Below are 15770 nucleotides of genomic sequence, written 5' to 3'. Positions count from 1 at the left end.
TTAATGTTTCACTCTTTGGTCAACTACCTTGAGTCTTGCTTTAAGTGACGTTGCCTTTAATAGCTTCTAACGTTCCTTTTTTCAGTCAGCGTAGCCTCCCATCTTGTACTTGCTTCTGATCTGATGTTTGTGTAAACAACATTTGAATATCATCAGAGTCAAACAGCTTGGTGCAGAGCATCTTCTTGTCTTATGACCTTGAAGAGCTTCTAGCGTGATACCATGAGAACTTTAGTGCTTTTGCTTATGATCTTAAGTTCTTCTGATGCTTCAGTAGACCATGTTCTGATTCTGCTTGACCATTTTCTGATGCCTTGCGAGAGCATGTTCTGATGTTGCATACTTGAACCTTCCGAGTCAGTGCTTCTTGCGCTGATTTTGTGCATACTCTTTATATATTTCCTGAAATGGAAATTGCATAGGATTAGAGTACCACGTTATCTTAAGCAAAATTCATATACATTGTTATCATCAACACTAAGAATATTGATCAGAACAAATCTTGTTCTAACAATGGGAGCCACTTGTTGTAAAAATGACAAGGTCAATTCAAATCAAGTCATTTAATATGTGAGGGAAAGAACAGTAGAACCAAAATGAGTGGCATTCAGCAATAATAACCAATAAGCAGAAAATATAACATAATAAGACGAGAAAATGTGAATGATTTGTTTACCAATTTCGATCAAAAGATCTATGTCTAAGGGGAGAGAGCAGTTCTCCAATTCACTATACTCCAACAGTTATTACAAGAAATTACAAATGAGTTACAAGGAAATAGCCTTCGCCTTCAGAGCTCCTAAGAACAAACCCTATTTTCTACCTAAGAATTTCTCAACCTATTCAACTCTCAATATATGAATCACTCAAACCAAAGGTATCAAAAAGTATTATATGCTCCATCTAGGTAACTTTAAAAAGTTTCTCTAAATCTGATTTGCTCTAAAGCTCTAAAATGGAGACAATGAAATAATAGAAGATATACATATTTATAATAGCTAAAACCTAACAAACAAAGCTCAAAACAAAACTAATCAGAAAATGGATCCATGGACTGAATCCATAAAGTATAAAACACGCAACCCGAGAAAATTGCCTGATTTTTGAAATTCCTGAAATCAGACCGACTGCGACCTGATCATGCACACTAACTGACTACTGTAGCTCTGCCGCCTCCTGCCGAAATCTACCGCCTCCAACCAGAGTCCCGCCGTCGTCCGTACTCCGGAAGCCACGGCTCCGCCGCTGTCTGACACTCCCTCAGGCACCTAGCCACCGCTTCATGGTCTGACCTGTCGCGTTGTCAAGATCGAAGACAATTCCATATCCCATTGTATCGTAGTATCATTATTTATTGCCACTATTGTTCCATTTGAGTAATGTAAATTTAATTATATTGTCACTCTTCACATTTCAATGCTTTTATATATTTATTCTACTAGGGTGTACTGATAATAATTATGACAAGTATTGGAGAATGATAGATTAATGTTGAGTAACCCTAGATCTAAATTGTATTAAAAGACAATAAGATAAAAGCAACTTTTCTTCTTAATTCAAAAGAGACAGCATACAAACATTATATAGTAGGGTTTTCCTCCTATAATGGGCTTTGGGCCTCAATACAGCAACAAACTAAATAAACTAGATTAATAAAAAGACTTGACTAAAAGAACCTCCCCCACTTAAATAAAATCCTTCAACCAATTGGGTATTTTCTAAATTCTATTGGGCTGCTTCCTAACATTACTCCCAGGCCCAATAGGAACCTTGTCCTCAAGGTTCAAAGGTGAAGAATAATGTGGGTCACTTTGATTAATGGGGCTTTCACGAAAATCCAGCCCATTTGTGAAAGCGTGGGACAACTTGGTGGCTGGTGTAGACAAAACCACGTGATGCCTGGGAGACCGAGATTTAGGAAGATAAGGGGAAATCTGCAGCTTGGCTTCTGATTGGCTCGTTGGGTTGATCTTATCCCCTCGGGCAGTGTATCCAGCTATAGATGGAGAAATGTGCTTTACCTTCCCAAGTAAAGTACCGTTGGAAGACTTAAGTGGAGCTTTAATAAAAGAATTTTCACCCAAGTCTATAGCATTCACTTCACTCGGTGAACTTCTCTCACCAACCTGTATGCTAAACTTCTTACCCCGCCTTTGCTTCTTTGTGAACCCTGTAAGCGAACCTTGTTGGGGTAGATCTAGGGTAATCTCGTGATTGTTCTGTGACTCTGTGTTGTGTGTTGCTATGTTATTATATGCTAACTGTGTTGCATGTTGTAGATCTTGATTACCCTCCTCAAAGACGACAAGATCTGGTAATGGAAACTGTTGGAAATCTTTTGACGTTCAGTGCCATGATACGCCTTCAACAAGGAGACGTGAACGATGGGATGGATGCGCGACGAAAGATCCAGTAAGTACGTTATAGTCCCTGTGCGCTTGATTATGCGAAACGGTCCAAAATATCTTTGAGATAACTTTTGCAATTCACGACAATGCACGGTTGTCTGTCTATACACTTGAAGTTTCAGCAAGACTAAGTCTCCTTCACAAAAGGTAACATTTTGTCTTTTTGAGTTTGCTTGTTTTTCCATAATAGCACGACTCTTCCTCAAATGTCCTTTTAACTATGTCAAGATCTGTTTTTGTTGTTGTAGCGCGGCGTCTAAAGTTGTGTCCGAAATTGAGTCTTGAGCATAGTCCATGATACTCGGAGGATCGCGACCGTACAGAGGTTTAAACGGTGTCATGTTGATCGCTGAATGGAAAGACGTATTAAACCAGTATTCGGCCAAATGAAGAAACATGTGCCAGCTGCGAGGGTGATCTCCCACGAAACAACATAAGTACGTTTCTTAAGAGCGATTTACTACCTCTGTTTGTCCGTCGGTCTCTGGATGATATGAAGTACTGTATTGTAGGGTAGTGCCGTGATTCTTGAAGAATTCCTTCCAATATTTGCTTAAGAACAGGGGGTCGTGGTCAGAAACTATAGTCTTTGGGCTTCCATGGAGACGAAAAATTTTAACTGTGAAGCGGTTCGCTAGATCTTTTGCAGAGAAGTGTATTGGTAGCGGAAGAAAATGAACGTACTTTTTCAAACAATCACAAATCACCCAAATCGCAGTATGACCGTAAGAACTCGGTAAGTTTGTGATAAAGTCCATAGTTATTTCTTCCCATACTTGCTTTGGAATGGGTAGTGGCTGAAGCAAACCTTTCTTTTTCTGAGTATCGTATTTATTATGCTGGCATGTTGAACATTGCTTAACCATTATTTTTACATCGAGGTACACACCTGGCCAACAAAAAGAAGCTCGCAATCTGGCTAACGTCGCTTTCACCCCTGAGTGTCCTGTTGTTGGTGTCTGGTGGTATTCTCGCAAAACCTTTTGGCGCAAATCCGCTACTGCAGGTATGAAAAGTCTGTTTTTGTAATACAATAAACCATGGTTCACAATGTATTCCTTGTTGTGATTTTGTTGTTTTGCTAAATCCAGAAGATTCTGACCCACACTGTCATGTGTGTAAAACTGTTTCAAGGTATGGAGCAATTCAGGCAGTGGTGAGGAGAACACTAGAAGAGTGGGGTTGTCAGGCTCAAACTTTCTACTTAAAGCATCTGCAACCAGATTCGACCTTCCAGGTTTGTATGAAATATCAAAATCAAATCCTTGTAATTTTACTGTCCATCATTCCTGTTCTGGTGTCTGTATGCGTTGAAGTAACATATCTCTTAAGCTTTTCTGATCTGTGTAAATGGGAAAACGTTGACCTAAGAGATACTGACGCCACTTCTTGACAGATTCCGTGATGGCGAACATTTCCCGTACATAGACAGATGAAGCTTGCATGCGTGGACATAGTTTCTTACTGAAGAAAGCAATTGGGTGGCCTGCTTGGGACAAAACAGCACCAATGGCGACACCCAAAGCATCAGTTTCTATTGTGAATTCCTTTGTAAAGTCTGGTAATGCTAAGACCGGAATGTCGGTCATTTTCTGTTTCAGCTCTGTAAAGGCCTGAGCAGCCACTGTACCCCATATGAACTTAGTGGAACGTAACAAATCGATGAGAGGAGCGGCGAGAGTGGCGTAACTTTTCACAAAATGTCGATAAAATCCGGTGAGACCTAAAAAGCCGCGGAGTGTCGAGAGTAAACGTGGTGTTGGCCAATCGATAATGGCTTTAGTTTTTTCTGAATCCGGTGCAACACCTCCGGCTGAAATTATATGTCCTAGGTATTCAATTTAAACTGCGGCAAAAACACACTTAGATAACTTCACAAAAAACGCTTGCTTAGCTAACAACTCAAAAATAACCTGCAAATGTGTTAGATGATCCTCAAAATTAGCACTGTAAATTAGAATATCATCAAAGAAAACAAGTACAAATTTTCTTAAGTAGGGGCGAAGTAAGTCATTCATCGCGGATTGAAATGTAGATGGCCCATTAGTAAGGCCAAAGGGCTTTACAAGGAATTCGTAATGCCCGTCAAAAGTTTGAAAAGCTGTTTTATACGTGTCTTTTGGTGCAACTCGGATCTGGTGGTATCCTGAACACAAATCTTTCTTGGAAAAAATAGTGGCTGACCCTAGTTCATCTAATAGCTCATCAATAGTGGGTATGGGAAAACAATCTTTGACTGTCACTGCATTCAGTGCTCCGTAATCGACATAGAATCTCCATGTTCCGTGTTTTTTTTTACTAATAAAACTGGGGAAGAAAAAGGGCTCGTGCTAGGTTTGACAGTTCCCTCTTGCAGCATTTCTTGTATCATTTTGGTCATGGTTTCTTTTTTGGAGTGAGGGTAACGGTAAGGTTTCACATTGATAGGGGGTGTGTTTGGTAATAGGTTTATATGGTGGTCATGGGGTCTTTGGGGTGGTAGGCCTTTTGGTTGTTGAAAAATAGTCTGAAATTTGGTCAAGAGTTTGGTAAGTTTTATTGGTAAGGGTGGTTGGGCTTGGGTTATTGATGCTGCAGAATTATGAGTGTGGTTTGGTGATGTAATGGGTTCCATTAGTAACAAGTGAAAAGATGCAATTGAGTCGGTATGGATGAGTTGGCGGAGTTGGTGGAATGTAGTATTGATAGGTGTAGAGTCATGGTCGCCGGTGAGGGTTAAAGATGTATTTTTATGTTTGAATGTGAGGGAAGGAACTGAAAAATCTTCTTGAATTGGGCCAAGGGTTCTAAGCCACGCCATTCCTAAAACTATGTCAGCGCCTTCGATTAGGAGTAAATAAAAGGGGAGTGTGAATGGTTTCTGTTGGAGGAGTATTTCTACATTGTTGCACAATCCTTCACATTGGAGATGAGATTCATTTCCCACCATCACGGAAAACTGATTGATTGAGGTGGGCTTAAGGTTTAGGTGTTGAGCAATTCTAGGTTGCATAATGTTGTGAGTACTCCTGTGTCAACCAGAACCATTACGGGTAAGCCTTGAATTGATCCTTTGAATTTCAATGTTAGTGGATGGTAATGTCCTATTAAGGTCTAAGGGGATAGTTGGAAATAGGTATCATTGAATTCTGGTTCTGGTGGTAGTTCCTCAAGTGTGGACAATTCAGGTTCAGCCAATAGCCCGTCATCCTCAGCTAAGAGAATAAAAAATCTGTTTGTAGAACATTTATGTCCCGTGATGAATTTTTCATCACAATTAAAACAGAGTCCTTGGGCTCGTCTCTCTTATAATTGGGCTTGGGTCAGTTTACGAATGGGGAATTTGGGCTGTTGTGAGATGGGATTTTTCTGAGTTGATGAATTGGGATGGGCCGTGGGGTTTTGAGATTTGAAGTTTTGAGTGTTTGGGGGTGTATGGGCGGATTTCTGGAAAGTTGGGGAAAATGGTTTTTGAAATTTCTGTTTGGAATCCTTGAGTTTGGACTCAATTAATTTGGCAAGCCCAATAGCTTGTGAAATAGATGTAGGTTTGTGTATAGCCAATTCTTTTTGAATGTCCACATGTAGGCCTGATATGAAACAATTTAGGATGGCTACTGCTGGCACACCCACAACTTGATTCCCTAGCTGTTCAAATTTCGTTTGATACTCCATAACAGACCCAGTTTGCTTTAATTTAAATAATTCCGCTTGGTGATTTTCAAATGTAGAAGGGCCAAAGCTTAATTCTAAGGCTCTTGTGAATGAAAACCAATCAGTCAACAAACGATTCTGATGCATCCACTTAAACCAACCCAATGCATCACCTTTCATATAAAATGAAATAAGAGATAAACGGTTTTCCGGTGGAAGATTATAGAAACTAAAAACTGATCAGCCTGAAATAACCACTCTAATGGATTTGAACCATCAAATAAGGGTAATTCTAATTTGGGGGATCTCAAAGGGGTAGTGGGGGTATATGGGCTAGCGGATGGTATGGGTCGGGCTGGGCAAATGGGACAAAGGCAGATTGGGGTGTGAAAGGAGGGTAAGTCGTAAAAGGGGGAGTGGGGGTACAACGCTGAATTGGGGTGGTATGGTGAAAGTGGGCTGAACGGTGGTAAATGGGTGGGTCGTAGGGGGTCTGAGTGTGGAAAGGGGTGTTGTAATAATTTGTGGTGTGGGTGAGTGGGTGGGTGTGAGCACATGGGTTGAAGGTTGAGAACCAAAGGAAAGGGAAGAGGGTTGGATACCTGAGTTGCTTCCACCAGAGTTAGCAGCTGCTGTAGCAGTAGGTTGTTTGTCTTGTTGCATAGAAATTTTCTACAGAACCTCCATAACAGCTTGATATCTTGAATCTTCCACACTTTTGTCAATCTCTAACCTTGTATGAATCTCACCCACTTGTTTTGCTATATCATCATGAACTTGAGAAAACCTCACATCTAGTTGTTCTTGTGTTTTAGCCATGGCTTGGTTTAAATGAAAGGTTGACATTTGTAGAGCTTCTTCTACAATTAGAAGAAGGGTTAGGAGGTTTTGGGGGAGCCATGGGAGGAATTGAGAAAGAGCAATGAGAGCACCAATGATAGATTAATGTTGAGTAACCCTAGATCTAAATTGCATTAAAAGACAATAAGATAAAAGCAACTTTTCTTCTTAATTAAAAAGAGGCACCATACAAACATTATATAGTAGGGTTTTCCTCCTATGATGGGCTTTGGGCCTCAATACAACAGCAAACTAAATAAACTAGATTAATAAAAAGACTTGACTAAAAGAACCTCCCCCACTTAAATAAAATCCTTCAAATGGGTCTTTTCTTAATTCTATTGGGCTGCCTCCTACCAGAGAACAAGTTGAATCTTGCATAGTTCTGTGTTTTTTTTCTTCAAAATTGTACATCTGTATTTTTTTTTCAATTTCTAATTTTTTGACTTCGTAGAATTTCCTATTTTCTAATTTATTCAATCTCCAAATATATCTTCTAACTTTATCAACTATTTTATGAAATTTTTTTTAAACAAACAACGAAAGATAATATATTATACATTTTGTCACAACGTATAAACACCTTTTGAAAAATATTTATTATTGAAAAACACAAGAATTTATAAAGAGCGAGGTTCTTTTCTCTTAAAATTGGTTTTATTGGAATATATTAAGTCAAACTTGTTCTATTATGATATTTAGATATGATATCAGGAAGTTAGTATCTGAAACCATATTTTAGGCAAAATTCTAATTCTGTTACTTACGTATAGATTAACATCACTTGAAATTATTAAAATTATTAGATACATTTAGTACTTTTATTAAAATAAAGTCTTATTGAAAACAAAAAATATCAAAGATGCTAAAAATACAAAATTGGAAACATCAACACAAAAGGGTATTCTAAGAATACTTATTCATATAATGTAGTGTATGCATATATTATAGAGCACCGTACTGCATATTCAGAACTCAAAAATGATCTTTCCAGTTGCATGACCATCAATACTCTTAGCCCAACCATCTTCAGCTTTTTTTAGACGATATTTGGAGTCAATAACTGTTTTAAGTTTTCCTTGCTTATTCATCTACACAAAAGAGTATTCTAAGAATACTTATTCATATAATGTATGCATATATTATAGAGCACCATACTGCATATTTAGAATTCAAAAATGATCTTTCCAGTTGCATGACCATCAATACTCTTAGCCCAACCATCTTCAGCTTTTGTTATCGGATATTTTGAGTCAATAACTGTTCTAAGTTTTCCTTGCTTAACCAAATCAACAAGATATTCAAGGTCCCTACCATTTGGAAGTAGAAACAATGGCACAAGTTCCTTCTTGGGGAAGGTAAGTTTCTTAAGAGCAAAACTCATCACTGAACTAGGTGTAGGACTTATGTCTACCACCTTACCGTTCATGCTTAAATTAGCCTCAAAAATTGACCATGGAAACTCATTTGCACAATGAATCACTGCATCATATTTCTTACCGGAAGGACTCTTTAATGCAGCACCTTCTGATGTCTTATAATCAATCACCTCATCAGCTCCTAAGCTTTTGACGAAGTCGATGTTTCGAGCGCCACAGGTGGCCGTCACATGAGTGTTGCCCAGTTTTGCTAACTGAACTGCATAGTGGCCTACACCACCTGATGCAGCAGTGATCAAAATGTTTTTCCGTTCACCGCTTCCGTCGAGTTTGATTCCAATTGTTTGGGAAAGTGCTTGGAGAGCTGTTATACCGGCAATAGGTAAGCCGGCGAATTCGGATGCTGAGATTTTTGGTGGTCTTGAGGCAGTGACACTCTCCTTAACAACTGCAAACTCAGCTAGTCCTCCACCATTCTACCATAATACCATATAAAAGTCAAAGAAAATTATTCATCAATGAAAAGGACTGAATAGTAGGAAAAAAAACTTACAAAGGGACTCATTAAGCCTACAACTTTGTCACCAACTTTGAACTTTGTAACACCTTTACCAACCTCCATGACCTCTCCTGCTACATCCATACCTATTACAGAATGCATATATGGTAAAGATGAATATTCTTTATATGTTTGAGTTCTAAACATCTAAAATCTTCCTTTGATAAAATGGATATCAATAGAATTACATGGTATATATGGAAATTTGATAGGCGCAATTGGCCACAGAATTCCTTTCTGTATTTTCCAATCAAGTGGATTTATACTAGCTGCTTCCAGTTTTATCAAAACCTCATCTTTACTTGGACTGGGTATAGGAACTTCAACATGCTGCAATAACTCAAAATTATAAACAAAAAATTGTTAACTACTTAGACAAAAATGAATATTGCATGTGAAATAATAGAATAATGAAATGAAGTTGAAGAACCTTTAAGGCATGGGGTCCCCCACCATAGGCATTGTACTGAACAGCATGCATGAGTCTCTTTTCTATCTCCATAGCTAGAGAGACTGTTTGAGAGTTGTGAATTGAACCACTAAATAGTCTATGAATTAGAAAACATAGAAAAAAATGGAAACATACCTAATATTTATAGTGCTGACAGAAAAATATAAAAGCCAAAAACAATCTGGTAGTAGAAGCCTAGAATAAGATCTTTTATATATCAATTGACTTTTAAAATAGGAAAAATATTATGAAACTAAATAAAACAATAGAAAAAATAAATGTCAGTTTCAAATACAAAACGAGTCATAAATGGAGCGTTAATATAAAATCTTCTCATTAATAGGCATTATAATTATTCTATTTACAACACTCCTCTTGAATTGAATGTCCATCAAGAATATCTTTGGTAAAAATTTAGTGAAGAAAAAAGGAGTACAATAATTTTTAGTGTTAAATATGTTTTTTTTCTTATAAATAAATCAGTATTTAGTTTTAGGTCCTACAAAAATTTTCTTCAATAAATAATACATTTAAAATTACACATTGGTTTAAATCAAATTTAAAATTACACATTGCAGACATGTTTATAAATAAATCAAATTTTAAGTTTCTGTTTTTTCAAGAAAATTTTTAAAATTTTATAAACATGTCTGCAAAATAATCATTCAAAAATACATATTGGTTTAACAGTAAGGACTAAAACTATGTGCATAATAATATTGTAGGAACCAAAACATGTCATTTGTTTTTATAGAGACCAAAAACAAAATTTGTTATTTTATGGAGACCAAAAACATATTTAACCATATTTTTTATTAGGTAATTGTCTCATTACTAATCAAACAAATTATTTCAAATAATGAATAAAAATATTTGGGAGATAATCATATTTAATATCCATTACTCATAACACTCTCCTTGGACGTTCGTTTAGGAAATGCTTCGTTAAAACCTTACTAGAAAAAATCCAGCGGAAGAAAACTCTAGTGAAGAAAAAAAATACAATATCCTTTTAAGATAAATTCATTTCTCCCTTCAGCTGAACAATCATTTCTTCGACGATGAAGATCGATCTTTTATACTAGTTGATTAAAAGTTTTACTTGGAGTGACTTTGAGAAAATGTCTTTAAGATTATCACATGAATGAATTTATTGAATGCTTATATCACAACTCTATTGAAGATCACGAGAAAAAAAGAACTATGGAGAAATGTGTTTTTTTCAATCTCCTTTATTGTAACCATCTTTCAATTGAGTGATGCATGCAGTATTATCTTCATATATGATAAGATAAAATTGCTTCATGTAGTATGTTTCTGAAAGACAACCCACAAGTCTGTTGTATGTTTTGAATTGGAGGTTTAAGTTAAACACATTATCGACTATTATTTCAGCCTAATTAGACAAAGTTGTTGCTATGGTCTATTTCACAGATCTGCATGAAATAGTTGTACCACCATAAGTAAGCAAATAACCAATTTGTGATCTACTATTATGAGGATCTAACAAGTAACCTACGTTTGCATAACTTGTTATATCTAATTTGGATAATTTGGAATAAAACAAACGCATGTCCATTCACCCCTAAGATAACAAAATAAATGTTCGGCTTCGTTCCAGTATCTTCGTGTAGATGAAGAACTATATCTTGCTAAAAGAGTAATAGATATTGATATATCATGGTGTATATAATTAACAAGATAGATCAGCAGTGGCGGAGCCAGATAAAAAAATTGGGAGGGCCGTTAACTTAAAATAAAAATTATAAATAAAATATAAATAATATTTTAAAGAAAACATTAAAGTTAAAATAAATATAAAGTTAATTACTAAAAAATTAAATTACATGACTTAAAACTACCTTAAAGTAACGCCTTACGCGTTCCGAGTGACTTGAAATCCTCAATAATTGACTCAGAACTAATGCTTGCACTAATCTCCCTTTCAATATATATTGTCATGCTATCTCCAAGAAACCCTTCATCCATCTTATTTCTCAACTTAGTCTTAATAATTTTCATTACTGAAAAAGATCTCTCAGTTGTAGCTGTAGAAATGGGAAGAGTCATGATAAGACGAAGTAGTCTATCAATCAAGAAGTAAGTTTCAGCCTGTCTAGATGCAACTAAACATGAACATAGTTCTTGAATAGTTGATAAATTATTCAAGTTTGATGCTTGACGAGCAACAAATAGAAAATGTTGGAGTTGAAATTGCAAATTATTCTTCTCTTGATCACTAAAATCCATAGGATAATATTTTTCAACTAAAGAACAAATAGTATCAATGCTAAAAGCTTTATATCCATCCTTAGGAGACAAAGAACAATAAAGAGTTAACAAATCCATGGCTTGCTCACTGAGTCTTCTATTAAACTCTTGTAACTATTTGTCAATGGTAGTGAAAAAGATTTCAACTTTAAAGTAACGTTGAATTGTGACTTGATTCTCTTCAAGACGGGAGCGTCCAAATCTTGTTGTTGAATGAACATCATTAAGATCGGGAATCTCAATACCATGATTTTCACAAAAAGATATCACTTTAGTAAACAATATATCCCAAACATTTTCTCTCAAACCTTGAATAATATGTTTTGTTGAACGAACCAAGTTCATAGCATTAACTACATCTTGATTTTTTTTTTGTAAAGCTTGACAAAGAATATCTGTTATTCCCATGATTTCTTTCATCTAGTGCAAAATAAATATAAAATCAAATGCCTTCAAGTGATAGTAACAACTATCTGCATCCCCACGTGTAGCATAACTTCCTCTATCTTTTTCAATTTTTTATAAAACTGAACAAGTTGTTTCATACATGTTTATGAAGATAGAAATAGAATCATAATGTGATCCCCAACGAGTATCTCCAGCTTGTTTCAATTTACCAACTTGATTTGCACCTTTACTAGTTACAATCTCATCAATCTCTAACAAATAGCCAATTTCTTCTAATTGGGAAGCTTGTAACTCATCATGGTGCTTTGTAGAAGAACAAACAACATTCACAATAAAGATCATCTTCTCAAAAAATTTATGAACAGGTTTGACTTCTCTTGATGATGTAACTAATGCAAGTTGCAATCGATGAGCAAAACAATGAACATAGTATGCATAAGGACAATCCTTCATTAAGAGGGCTTGTAAACCATTCCATTCTCCTCTCATATTGCTAGCAACATCATACCATTGGCCACGGATGTTAGAAACATCAAGGTTCTTGGATGATCCTCGTTACCGGACAAAAGATAGTTTTCTAAATGAATTTGATATGGACCCCATTTTAGATAAGCTATTCGTATTGCATCCACTTGATTTGGTGGATATTGCCAAATCAGAGGACGCTTTCCAGGATCGCGTTCCAAAGAATTTTCAAAACCATTATACCCTTCAATTGTTGGATTCTCAAGAACTGTTTCAGATTTGGATGTCGGGATTATAATTTCTTCATCCCGCTCTTCTCTTTCAATTTCACATGCTTTCCTTTTGAAAAAATAATCAATTGTCCTATTACTCATCTTTACTTTTCCTATAATATCATATCGGATCCAAAAATCAATTTAGAGAATATAGAAATTAAAAAAGAAAAAAATTAATAAACTTAAATAATCTACTTTAATCCGTTTTCAAATACCGGTAACTTCACTATTAGAAATTAGCAGCAACAATGATTAATTCAACCATATTATATTATATAACTATATTTGTAAATTACGGTGTTATGAAATGGCTTAATAAACCTCATATATATTATTATTGATTAATAATTTAATGTATTCTTCATCTAATTTAACACATCAAGAAAGAAGAACCCTAAAAATCCCAAAAACACAAATCAAACAATCACTTTAATTTGTTACTTTTTATAAAAGAAAAATGAATAAAGCTTTTTACCTGTTAGATGCCAATCACTTTAATCTGTTCCGATTTCGGTGCTAGTATGAAATGCATATGAGAAAGAAAGAAAAGGTAGAAGCTTTTTACCTTATATGTATTTTAACCTAATTGTGAATGAGAAATAAAAGATAACAATTAATTTTAATTTTAAATAAGGACATTTTAGTAATTTGGTATATAGAAATAAAAAAAAGTTGAGGGGTGCCCGTGGCCTTTCCACGTCCCCCCAGTTCCGCCACTATAGATCAGTGCTTGAATTAAACTGAGATATGGTACTTCAGGACCAAGTAGTTTATCATCCTCTTCTCAAGGTCTATAAGAATATTCTACACATCCTATGGTATAACATCATAAGGGTACACAAAATGTGAGAGTTTTCCATATATTAACGTTTTAACATTTTTTCTATATAACATTCTTGATGTACAAATATTCCATTGTCCAAATGCTCAATTTATAAACCTAGACATAACTTTGTATGTTCTATGTCCTTTATCACAAACAGTTTCTTTAAAAGATTTATTGATTTTAGAATCTCTTCAAGAGATCCAATAAATTTATGTCATCCACATACATAACTGTTATAGAAAATTCTTTTCTAAATCTCTTCAAAAAAATGAAGAGACAGATGGAGTTATTTGTATATCATTTCCTAAGCAAATATTCATTGAGACAATTATATCACATGTGTCGATAATGTTTTAACCCATTTAGAGTCTTGTTCAATTTATTGGAGTAGCTTTCTCGAGAAATAAAATTATGTATCTCAGATATAATAAACTCTTTAGGGAGTTTCATGTAAATGTCACTATCAAATGAGCCTTACAAACAAGTTCTTATTGTTGGTGTAAGTCCAAGAGGTCAATAGTTCTGGTACTTGTATCAAATTATTTATTAATAATAAAAGGAATTATTTTGTTATATTTGTTTTTTAAATTAATAAAGTTCCTAGAATAGCTAGTCCATTTAATGAAATTTTAAGTGTGACTTAATCAAGAGATTCCATTAAACATAAGGAGACTATTCTTAAAGTATCCATAGTCGAGCTTAATTGTCAATTGGGATAACATTACAACATTGAGACTATTTTGTGGATAGACTGATGATCACATCTCATGGATCATGGATAAAGAGTTATCAAGTCTTCACATAGGTGTAAATGTTAGGAGTAATATTTATACTGGATTGACCCACTATGATAATACTAAATAGAATGTTATGCAAAATTTCATAAGTTACTCTCATGGTGATAGTGATGTATACTACCCTTCGACTAAAAACCACTATGAACCCTATATGAGAATTCAATTACTTTATTGTTGATAAAAATGTCCGTAAATGGATGACCATAAAGACCATTGATGGGTACTCTATCAATCATGTTGAGGGACATTAGAGGCTTAGACGGAATTTGCACATTCTGCGTAAAAATATAAATTTCTAAGGACCATCTATGGAATTGGACAAGGGTGACACGGTATATGCCTAGAGATCAATATAAACATGAGGACACAAGGGTAAATTTACACACAAGCACTATCTTGAAAACGATTTTCAGATCACACGACTTTTTTGTTACTTGGGTAGTAGTGATGTATGCTAGATACCGCTCACTGTTTATTATATTAAATGTGTATTTTAATATAAATACCAACATCACGAAATCATACATGGTCACACACATAATGGCAAATTAATGAGAGATAGAATAAATAAGGAATTTTGTAAGGTACAATGCACTTAAGAGAATTACTGAACACAAAAAGGTACAACACGCTTAAGTGAATTGTAGAACACCGTCACATATGTTGCGCTTTGTATCGCAATTTTCCCTCATTGGTATCAGAGACACTTATGAAACCATGTATCATATAGTTAATTATTTTTGTGATTTGAGTATTAATTCGATTAAAACACATAATGAATTAAATTATGATATGAAATTAAATATTATCATCATGTTTGTATAATTTTGATTGTTCATTGTTGACAATGCTTCGGAGTCCGACATTTGTATGGTAAAGCAGCAATACTTCGATCATCGATAATTGATATAGATGTGGTTGATCAATTCATATAAAATATGAATAATTTTGATGCAACGACAATATATTTGATATGCTATTTTTATTTCATCAATTCGATTAGTATGATGATTGTGTTTCATATGAATGGTAAATGTTCATTCTACTTCAGATTATGATGTTTGTATGGTGAATCATTGACATTTTGATCAGTCAAATTAAATAATCGATCATTACAGTTTTGATGATATTAAGAGTTATAAAATTAAGGTTTCTAATAGTAATAAAATTTTATACATAATTTATTCTTTTTTTTATAATATAATATTAATAGTTATTATTACATTAAAAAGTGGATACGTATATTGTTATAATGTTGTCGTAATTTGTTGTGCCTTGCGAAATTATTCATAATAAACTAAAGCAATATGCGTTGTACGGAAATAAGGTGTGCTTCATGGTAATTAGTAATATTACTATTTAAGTATGAGAAATATGAATATGCACTGACAGAATAAAATGTTTTTACATTGTCAATCAATGAAATACATGTATCTAATTAAAACACACTTTTAATTT

General features: G+C 34.7%; 1 protein-coding gene and 1 pseudogene across 1 annotated transcript; both read right to left on the bottom strand.

Moving 5' to 3' along the window:
- Positions 1–7702: 7702 nt before the first annotated feature.
- Positions 7703–9362, bottom strand: LOC131611640 (chloroplast envelope quinone oxidoreductase homolog). The gene is made up of 4 exons (XM_058883567.1): positions 9250–9362; positions 9008–9149; positions 8814–8905; positions 7703–8736 (listed from the first exon to the last, which is right to left on the bottom strand). Exons 1-4 carry the CDS (start codon positions 9319–9321, stop codon positions 8047–8049), a joined length of 996 nt encoding a protein of 331 aa, XP_058739550.1. The 5' UTR covers positions 9322–9362; the 3' UTR covers positions 7703–8046.
- A 1771-nt stretch (positions 9363–11133) lies between these two features.
- On the bottom strand, positions 11134–12788 carry LOC131613852 (uncharacterized; annotated as a pseudogene).
- Positions 12789–15770: the final 2982 nt, after the last annotated feature.

This window comes from Vicia villosa, linkage group LG6 (genome assembly GCF_029867415.1).
Source record: "Vicia villosa cultivar HV-30 ecotype Madison, WI linkage group LG6, Vvil1.0, whole genome shotgun sequence".
Classification (NCBI taxonomy): Eukaryota; Viridiplantae; Streptophyta; class Magnoliopsida; order Fabales; family Fabaceae; genus Vicia; species Vicia villosa.
This window is presented reverse-complemented; position numbering and strand designations above follow the sequence as displayed.